The 11,126-nt window shown below is 37.0% G+C and overlaps 1 protein-coding gene across 1 annotated transcript; it reads left to right on the top strand.

Annotated features, from left to right (window-relative positions):
* Positions 1 to 2,129: 2,129 nt before the first annotated feature.
* On the top strand, positions 2,130 to 2,699 carry LOC105988997 (interferon alpha-3-like). The gene has a single exon (XM_013020790.1). The coding sequence runs from the start codon at positions 2,130 to 2,132 to the stop codon at positions 2,697 to 2,699; it is 570 nt and encodes a 189-aa protein (XP_012876244.1).
* The last annotated feature ends 8,427 nt before the right edge of the window (positions 2,700 to 11,126 follow it).

Below are 11,126 nucleotides of genomic sequence, written 5' to 3'. Positions count from 1 at the left end.
GTGTGGTGTGCAGGTCCTATGACTGGAAAACAGAGACTTCAGCTTTTTCGCTCAATTCTAGTGCCCCACACCTTGAATCACAGCTCTATTTCTGGCATTTTTAGAGTTTAATTGATGTTCAGAGTCCTATAGGCTTCCCTGTTTTAATGTTGTTTTTAGAAGACAATTAGCCAATTATTTTACAACACAAAATTTATGAAAATAATTCTGGTTGATTCTCACTAGTTCCACAATGTAATCTTAGGGAACATGCCAAAGTATGAGAGAAGATCTTGAAATGTGTAAGGCCAATTACTACCAAGGTGAGAGGGGAACATGGTCAGGTAGACTTCTGTGAGTGCTAAAGGATCATAAACATGAAAACATCCAGTGAGTCTTTCATATTTTGAGGATTCTTTCTTGACTTCACACTCTGGACACAAAAATAAAAATGTAAAATAAAAACCTACAACCAAATTGTTGCTCTTTAAAAAATATTGCATATAATCTTCAGCTATAAATTTTGGAATCATGGAGTTTTAAATTTTTCTCTTGATAATTCTCTCAAATATATCTTGCATGTCTTGGAATTATGTTTCCACTATGTTTATAATGATAATCTTTCAGTAAATAGTGACTAAGCTCCCCATAATAAGAGGCAAGTCAGTTTTTAGAACACATCTTAAATATTACAAGTTTGGAGACCTTCCAAAGATAATGCTAATAAAATATCAGTCTTTTGAGTTCACTTAATTTTCTTGTACTCCTTTGTGCATCCGGTGAGAAGCCCTGTTTTAAAAAAAAAACTCATGAAGACAGAGAAAATGTGAACAGGATCTCTGCTACAAACCCATAGCAATAGTGGACATCCTTGATCACTGTACACCTATATAGTGGACCACCAATGCTTACTTCATGGTATTTTTCTGACCTGCGCTTAAGTGCTTCTAACTGGGTTTGGTCTATGGGAATGAAACACAGGTTGGTTGTATTTTATTATGTAATTCCAAGAAAGTCTTTCAATACATGTATGCGTATCTCACATTCTGAATGAGAAAAATATTAGCTAAGATGAATATCTAGTATATAACAAAGGTAAGAATTATTTTCTCACATGGAGCAAATTTACACCATGAGTAAGGAATAAATACTTTATGTTTCATACAGATTTTAGGAGTTTGGAAACAAAGTTTTTAGAAAAAAATGCTTTTGTTTCTGGCATTATATGTTTTATGCATTTCTAAATTGAATGTATGCTCTGATACATTATAAAGTGCATATTTACACTAAATTACATTAAATTATAAGTAATTTACATGAAAAAATCCACAATTTGAAAAAATTAAATTCCAGTAAAATACATGTAAAAATAGTTTATTGAGAGCATGCTTAGTACCAATGGCTTTTTTTCCAGGGGTAAGGACAGTACTGTGTTAAATTCAGGACTTCAATGAGGTTGTCTGTTGCTTTACATCTCAGCCATGCCTCCAATATTTATCTTGAGATAGAGTCATGGTGGTTACCTTACATGAATGACTGGTTAACAATTTGTCAACTTACTTAAAGTTTCCTTTTATAGGTGGAATAAAATATGATTGCCAATATGTCCAGAATCATAGTTTGAGATGGGGTGTCATGAACATTTCTCTCCCATCTGGCCTCAAACCATGATCCTCCTAATGTCATATACAGTCAAGTATGAGTGACTGGCACTTAGATAAACTTCTAAATTTAACACTCACCTTAAAATATTTTAGAGTCTACCCTAGTATACATTCAATGAAAAGGAAATATTTTCATGCTGTTAAAAGTATTATCCAAAGATATAGAGTATAGTAATGTATTACCATACCTGAGTGTTGTTGAATTTTAATCAGGGATTCTATTTAAAAAAATATATAAAAACTTGTGAGGGCACCAAAAGGAAAACCAAGAGAGGAAAGAATATGGTTGGGAAATGCCACTCTAAAGTGAAGTATGAAAATATAAATGAAAACAAAAAGAGAAGTAGAAAGGAAAAAGGCATTCAGAAAATGGAACCTCGAGCATCCCTACTTAAGCCAAGGGAGCACATCAAGGTCTTCACACTCCCCAGAGGCAGAGGCTCCCATCAGCACCTCAGCCAGTCTAGCAGCATCCGCCCAGCCGCAATGCCCTTGCCCTTGGCCTTCCTGGTGACCCTGGTGGTGCTCAGCTGCAGGGCAACCTGCTCTCTGGGCTGTGAGCTGCCTCCCACCCACAGCCTGGGCAACAGAAGAGCCTTGCTCCTCCTGGGACAGATGAGGAGAGTCTCCCTTTTCTCCTGCCTGAAGGACAGAAAGGACTTTGGATTCCCCCAGGAGGCACTGGATGGAGAGCAGGTCCAGAAGGCTCAAGCCATCACTGTCCTCCATGAGATGACCAGGCAGATCTACAGCCTCTTCAGCACAAAGACCTGGCCTGCCCCTTGGGAGAAGAGCCTTGTGGACAAACTGTGCGCTGGCCTCCATGAGCAGCTGCAGGAGCTGAGAGCCTGTCTGAGCCGGGAGGTGGGAGAGCAGGAGCCTGCCATGGTGCTTGAGGACTCCACACTGGCTGTGAGCAAACACTTCCACAGGATCTCTCTCTACCTGCAAGAGAAGAAGTTCAGTCCTTGTGCCTGGGAGGTTGTCAGGGCAGAAATCATGAGATACTTTTCCTCATCTGCAAACCTGCTAGAAAGGATAAAGAGTGAGGAATGAGCTCTACTTCTCATGGAAATGGCCCTCACTGATGGAACACAGTAGCTCCCTTCGGCGGACTCTGCCATTCTCTGAAGCTGTCATTTCTGCTATCATTTGACATGACTTCTGTGAATGTGTTACACATTTTCCGAAAAGTTAGCAAAATTGTGTTCATGTCTCTACACTCTCTTCTCTTTGATCCATGCAGGTGTATATTTATTTAATTACTTAACTAGTATTTATTTAATTCTGTGCAAGATTTAAATTATTATTTTATATATTATCATGCATACTTTAACATTGTGATTTATAGATGTATTTATTTTCTTAGTTTATTAAAGTTTTGCTAAAGAAGCTTTTTATGTGTTTGATTCTCTACTGGAAAGTTGCAGTACTTCTTAGGCTTATAAAAGGAGGAAGCTAGAATTCATTCACTCATCATTTCTCCTCCACTTATTGATATCAGTTGTATCTTCCTGTCCTGGGGAGATGTTGTGCTCAACAAACAGTGTTTGTATAGCACGTGTAAATCCATGGGATGTATCAAATATACAGAAAGATAAATTTAAAAATGATGTTCTCTAAAACAGATTGCATTCTGCCTTTCGGCTACAGTTATAAACCCAACAAATACAATTTCTATCCTTTATATCTTTGCTTTTTTCAGTGAAGAAAATCTAAAAGCTATAACCTTTTATGATATGATCTGAAGGGGAATCTAATGAAATGACCACAGAAAAGTCATCTCCGGCTGTGGTATGGACGATTACAGAGAGGTAGAAATGTATGAACTGCAGGTACCTATGCCCATGCAGTCAAGTCTCCTTTCATTCATGAGTTTGCAATGTACAAGGATCCCAGTTGGTCAAGGTTAACATAGGAACACTGAGATAATCCAACGGGAGTATGGAAACAGTCTGCAGAGAGCAAAGGAAACATAAATTTACCATTCTTCAAGTGTAAAACAAGAGGCCATAGAGCCCAGGGGAAACAGAGATGGGAGAGCCTCACATTAAAAGAACATCAAAGGAGAAGTGAAGGAATGTGAATTTAAGAAAATCAACTTGCCTAGGAGAGGAATCAATGAATGCAGGGAAGATATGGACTGAACCTGCCCACTGCTCTGGCAAAGTGGATGGCAGTGGCGCCACTGGGGTAATCATGATTGGCCAGGTTAATAAGCAGAAACCATAGGAGAATCGTCAGACATGACTGGTGATTGACTTAAAGCAGAGAAGACAACTAGATGAAATGAAATTAAAAATACAATTTGGGTTCTTTTTTCTGTGTAGAGCTTTTCTTTGTTGTCTCAGTGTGTGTGTGCATTTGTGTGTGTGTGTGTGTGAGTGAGTGTGTGTGTGTGTGCGTGCACATGTCTGTTGTTTAATGGTAATACTGCAGTTTGAAATCAAGGCTTTGTGCTCTCTTGGCCTTGCTTGCTCACTGACACTCTACTACTTCAGCCATTGCTCCATCATGGCTATTTGCATTTCCAATGGAGTGGAATTCTTTTCTGCCTTCTCTGACTTCAAATCTTCTAGATCTCAGTCTCCTTAGGGGCTAACATTCCAAGTGTAAACCATCAACAGCTTTATAGACAGACAGACAGCAGACAGACACATACATACATACATATATACAAAAATTCATACATACATAGAGAGAGAGAGGTACATACATACATAAATACAGACAGACAGACAGACAGACAGACAGACAGACAGACAGACAGACAGACAGACAGACAGACAGACAGACAGATAGATAGATAGATAGATAGATAGATAGATAGATAGATAGATAGAAAGAAAGATAAATAGTAATAGCCTTGAATAGAGAGCTAAGTGCCATTGCTCAGGCCCTGAGTTCCAGTCCAAGAACCCACTCATACAAAGAAAGAATTCAATTAATTTAGATCACACTAGTGAACTATAGCAGATCCCAAGAGCACATCAGTTTTTGGTACAACTACATCTGATCAATATTCTTTCTGCTTGTAATACTGCAGGTTTGATAACTAGTACAACTTAGGGGTTTCTATAACTAAGCAGTCTATTACAGAAAAACAGATATAATTCCTAAATAAAGTAAGAAATTGTGCCACTGAATATCTTACTGAATGCTCATAATAAATGGGCAAAACCAAGTGAAAGTAAAGGACCATGGAATACAGGAAGAGATTTGTATATAATTTCAATGTAATAATGATCCAACTATGTTAATAAAATCCACAATAAAAAACTTCTAATAGTACCAATTAGTCAGGATAAACAATTAGATGTTGATATTCTATTCTTCTTCAACATAAGTCAGATGTGGTATAACCCATCCTAGCTCTGCTAGTCTTAGTTTTCTCATAAATTAAATAGGTTCAAATTTCAACAGATTGTTAATAGTAAATGAAATGATACATTTTAAGATGCTTAGCAGAATATTTTCCAGGAAGTAATATCCAAAACATGGAAGGCCTGTTAGTCATTTTTTTTTTTGTCGGTCGGGGGCTTGAACTCTGGGCCTGAGCGCTGTCCCTCAGCTCAAGGCGAGTGCTATACCACTTGAGCTATACAGTGCCACTTCTGGTTTTCTGGTAGTTTATTGGAGATAAGAGTTTCACGGACTGAGTTGCTTGGTTCGATTCTCCTTTTCTCCTATGACTTATTCCAAATCCATTATTGAGAAGGAAATCATGTACTTGCTCTTGCAAAATTCAGGCAGTTCACTAATCTTGGAGTGACTCTTCCTTGGATGTCTTCCTGTGTGAAATTCAGCATTGAACTTCAGTGTTTTCAAGTCTTTGATACATTCAATTTTGCTATAAATACTTTACCTTTTGTGATAATTTACATACAAATTGGTTTTGAATACCAGAGTTTTGTTGTCAGGACCTGCACTTGCTAGGCATGCACTCTCCCACTTGAGCCCTGCTCCAATAAAGCCATTTGCTTTAGGTATTTTGAGGGGTAGTATATCAACTTTCTGCCTGGACAGGTTTGATGTCTAATCCTCCAGATTTCCACATGCTGAGACCTGGGAAGAGTGTCAAGGCCGCCCTGCTTGGTTGAGGTTTGACATGTTTGCTTCAAAGATCACTTTCTTTCTTTCACTTTCATAAAAATTAAAATTACAAGTTTTGTTTTAGTCCACAAAAACTATGGATATTGCTTTCTAAGAAACTGTACAGAGAAATAATGTCATGTGTAATGGAAATTTTAATTTAATAAAAAAAATCCAATTCTACCACAGTGTCTTTCTTTGTTTTTCTCTATGGAAATTACCTCATCATGAAACAGAATGTAGTGACATGACAGGTGCACAAATTTAAATCATTAAACCACCACCACCTTAAAAGCACAAAGCTAAAAGTACAAGCTAAAAACCACTGAAGCACTGGATGTTATTTCCTGTTGAAATAGCTCCAGTGCCAAGGAGTTATCAGCAGGAAATTCCAAACAGCAATGGTCTTCAAACAGAAATCAGCAAGTAGTTTATGTGTATGGCTCTCTCTAAGAAAGTTCATTTTTTTTCCTGAACCCAAAAAGGAACATGTACCCAGAGCTTTTACTATCTGAAAAATGACCTGAAATCATTCTCAGAATTTCTAATTTGGTATACATTATTCATTGTGTATTAACTAAAATAGGAAATAGAGAATAGCTCTATTTTCTTAAATAATGCTATAATTTATGAATTTGTCTATTTCAATTCTTAATAGCTGATTTCAGGTTCTAAGTTATAAAACTTAATTTTATAGGGAAGATTCTGAAGACATTATTTATTAAAAACATTTTCACTGAACTTGATAAGACTGTAACAAAAAAATTTTAAAGCCTCTATCAGTCATTACATCACAATGCATCATATAGATGTTCAGTGCTGAATTTCCTGATCAGATGACTCATTGGTTGGCCTACCTCAGTGGAGGCCAGAACTATTTGAAGGACCCTAGAACTGTCTACTCTAGACTTTGTCATCGTTAACATGCCTGAAACATGTGATCTTTGTGATCTTTGAGCACATTATTTTATATTCCATAGTTTTAAATTATGATGATTTAGATGAGGGTAAATTTATACTGTACAGGAAAAAATATTTCTACCTATTTTTAATTGGTCTGGAGTGATTCTGATATGACACCAAGATGTGAAGATATTGAAAAGGAACTTCAGTAGAGTGATTTGTAGACAGAGGAGAAAGTTCTTTTAATGCGGCCACTCTTCAACTTCACATTTTGTTTTAACACGTGTGTGTGTGTGTGTGTGTGTGTGGGTGTGTGTGTGCAGATCCCACTCATTGAAATCAGAGACTGGGTGCTATTTCTCAGCTGTTTTGTTCAATGCTAGTGCCCTACCTTTGAACCACAGCTCCACTTCTGGTTTTTGTAATGTTTAATTGGAGTTCAAAGTCCCATTGACTTTCTATTTTAATGTCATTTTAGAGAAAAATTAGCCACTTACTTTATAACTGAAAATGATTCTGGATGATTTTCACTGAATTCCCCATTTTATTCTCAGGGAAGATGTCAAGAGTATGAAGACAAAGTCTTGAAATACTTATGGTCAATTATTACCATGGAGTTGGGAAGCATATGATTATGTAGCTCCTGTAGGTCCTATAGAATCATGAAAACCAAAATGTACAGCAAGTTTCCCATATTTTGTAGTTTTTTCTCAACTTCACATTCAGAACACTAAAAATAAAAATGTGAAACAAAGTCCCTGTAATGAAAACATTTAAAAATTATTCCATGAAATTTTCAACTATCAATTTTAGAATCAAGGACACTTAATAATGTCTCTGCATCTGTAATCTCCTCAAATATATCTTGTCTGTATAGAAATTATGTTTCTACTCTTATCATAATGATTATCTTTCAGTAAATAGTGACTAAGCTCTCCCCAATAAGAGGAAAGTTGGTCTTTTTTTGGTCTGGTCTTCGGTCCCTCAGCTTTTCAGCTCACGGCTAGCGCTCTACTACTTGAGCCACAGCACCACTTCCAGCTTTTTTCTTTTTGCTTATGTGATGCTGAGGAATCGAACCCAGGGCCTCATGCATGCAAGGCAAGTGCTCTACCACTGAGCCACCTTTCCAGCACTGGAAAGTTGGTCTTTAGATGTATGTGAACACATGTTAAATATTGCAAGTTTTAGAGCCTCACATAAGTTACCTCTAATCAAATCTCATTCTGTGGAATTTACTTAGGTTTCTTATAATTCCTTGTGCATGCAATAAGAAGCCATGTCACAAAGCTCATAGAGGACACAGAAAGTGTGAGTAGGGATCTAGCTATGGGCTCATGGTGCTTTGTTGATGATTCTGGCTCCTGCCACTAAAACCATTTGGGTTTAGTCTACATTTCCCTAGAACTTGTGAACAGTTACATTTTACTCTGTTACTCTACAAAACAATGATTAATGGCACTTTGGAAAGTAGGACCAAGATCCTTTGTCATCTCAGCACTTCATGATTTAAAACCGTGGCTTCGGGGCTGGGAAGGTGGCTCAGCGGGAGAGTGCATGCCTTGCAAGCATGAGGCCCTGGGTTCGATTCCTCAGCACCACATAAACAGAAAAAGCCGGAAGTGGTGCTGTGGCTCCAGTGGTAGAGCGCTAGCCTTGAGCTGAAGAACTGAGGGACAGCGCTCAGGCCCAGAGTTCAGGCCCCATGACCAGCAAAAAAAAAAAAAAAAAAAAAAACCGTGGCTTCTCCTTGGATGGTAATTCCTAAATCCTTTCTCTTCACTTATCAAAGTGGTCCTCACCAATGAAGCCATTATCTTAACTCTTCCTCAGGTGGTGATCTTAGATCATGGTAGGATACTTCATCCATCCCTTTGTATTTGTTTTTCTCCAGAACTGTATAGATGAGCACAACACACTCAGTCCTATTTGGAGGATAGTAGTTCCAAATATTTTTAGACCAGCAATTTGTTTATAACTCCTACGTATTAATTTTTCTTGTATCATTTTCAGAAATATAATTCATGGTAGCCATGTTAGTATTACTCAGATTAAAAGGTCATCAAACTTTTGAGATCATCAGTTTCTCCTCTTATTTCTGTGTGAAGTCAGTCTTTCCAGTGAGTGAGTGGTTTATTGACTAGGTGGAGCCTTAGACCAGATAACATTCACCCTTCCAGTGACTGGTCCTTTGAGTTAGTTGGTTGGGTGGAGTCTCCCTTTTCTCCTCATGACTGATCCCAAATCCATGAATGAGAAGAAACTCATGCACCTGCTCTTGCAAAAATGAAGCAGTTCTCTAATCTTGGAGTTGTCCTTCCTTGAATGTATTAGAAGCAGCCATTTCCCTGCCTTTGTGAAATTCAGCTTGATCATTAGTCTTCTCCAGTCTTTGTGGCACTGAATTTTGATATGAACATTTTTCCATTTGTGGTTATTTATTTAAAAATTGGTTTTTGATGGTAGAGTTTTGTCGTCAGGACCTTGCACTTGTTGCCATATCCTCTCTCAATCCAGCTTTATTCCCATGGCTCTTTTTGGTTTAGTTATTTTGGAGGAAGTATTTCAAATTCTGCCTAGACAGTTTTGATGTCTGGCTTTCCAGATTTCCACCTGCTAGGACCTGAGAATTTAGTCAAAGGCTGCTCTGCTTGACTGTACTTCTCCATTTTGGCTTCAGAAATCATTTACTTTCTTTCACTTTCTTGACAACTGAAATTATAATTTTTGTTTTAGCCCACAAGTAGTTATGGATTTTGCTTTCTAAGAAACTTCAAAAGAGAAATAAGTCAGATGCAATGGAAATTTTAACAAAGAACAATGCTAGTCTAGTCTCTATTTTTCTCTATAAAATTGCCTCACCATGAGTCAGAATGCAATGCAATGTCAGATGGACAAATTTAGACCATTTAACCAGCAGCAGCTCAAAAGGCACAACATTAAAATAAAAATAGAAACAACTGATGTACTCAATCTTATTTCTTGCTGAAATAACTTCTGTGATGGTGAAGTTACTATAAGGAAAATGCAAGGATTGCTTCCTTCAAACAAAAGCCATCAAGTAGTGCAGAAGGCTACTGTATGGCTCTTTCTAAGGAATTTCAGTGTTTCATGTTTCTTGAACCCTAAAAGGAACTTGTACTCAGAGATTTTTATTATATGAAAAAAATCAGAAGTTAAACTCATAGAACATTTTAAATTATGGTGGTATACACTATGCATTGTGAATTTACTAAAAATTTAGAGAACAAAAGCTCTATTTTTAAATAATGATACAATTCATAAGGTTATCTATTTGTGTAAGTTCCTGAAATCTGATTTCAGATTCTATGGTATGAAATTTAACTTTTATAGGAAAGATTCTTGAAGATATTATTTTAAAGACTTTTCTATCAAAGTTGATACTATGTACTGTAACTCAAAATTTTAAAAAAGAAACAGTGATAACATTATAGTACAAATGTATTTCTCATTCATATAAATGTTCCGTGATGGATTCTCTGATCAGATGACTCACTTGCTACACCTCAGTGGAGACCAGCACTGTTCTTTTGGACTTTCCCACATTTGACACATATCCCTAAATAGGTCTGTGGTCTTTGGTCACATTCTTCTATATTCCATTGATTAAAAAATATGGTGATTCATATGAAGGTAAATTCACAGATCACACTGTGCAAGAAAAATAATGTCATCTATTTGTACTTGGTCAGAATTATTCTCACCTACTGTCAAGATGTAAGTTGGATGATTTGTGGGCAGAGGAGACAAGTCCTTTAGCCCACTCTTCAGTTTCACATTTTGTTCTAAGGTTGTGTGTGTGTGTGTGTGTGTGTGTGTGTGTGTGTGTGTGTGTGTAGGCCCCATTAGTGGAAATCACAGACTGGACATTATCCCTGAATTTTTTGCCCAATGCTAGTGCCCTACACCTTGAGCCACAGCTCCACTTCTGGCTTTTTTAGTGTTCAATTTATGTTCTTGTCCTAATGAAATGTTTAAAGAAAAATTAGTCAATTATTTTACAACACAAAATTTATGTAAATAATTCTGTTTGACTCTCACTGAGTTCCACAATGTAATCTTACGGAAGCTGCCAACAGTATGAGAAGTCTTGAAGTACATAAGATCAATTACTACCATGGGGAGGAGGAAGCATATGATCAGGTAGCCTCCTGTGGGTGCAGCAGGATCATGAAAACCAAAATGTACAGTGAGTCTTCCATATTTTGAGAATTCTGTCTCAACTTCACAGTCTAGACACAAAAACAAAAATATAAAATAAAACACTACAGCCAAATTGTTACTCTGTTATAAAACATTGCATATGATCTTCAAGTATAAACTTTAAAATCATAGATTTTTAAATTTTTCTCTATATCTCTAATCCTCGTTAGAACGGCAAAAATCAAGAACTCTAACAACAACAGATGCTGGAGGGGATGTGGACAGAAAGGAACCTTACTTCATTGTTGGTGGGAATGTAAACTT

Source organism: Dipodomys ordii, unplaced genomic scaffold, assembly GCF_000151885.1.
Source record: "Dipodomys ordii isolate 6190 unplaced genomic scaffold, Dord_2.0 Scaffold53, whole genome shotgun sequence".
Lineage (NCBI taxonomy): Eukaryota > Metazoa > Chordata > Mammalia > Rodentia > Heteromyidae > Dipodomys > Dipodomys ordii.
The sequence above is the reverse complement of the archived record's forward strand: the minus strand, read 5'-3'. Positions and strand labels throughout refer to the sequence as shown.

Bases quoted from the DNA above. Each gene is read 5' to 3' on its own strand.
- LOC105988997 (XM_013020790.1), top strand. From the start codon at position 2,130: ATGCCCTTGCCCTTGGCCTTCCTGGTGACCCTGGTGGTGCTCAGCTGC.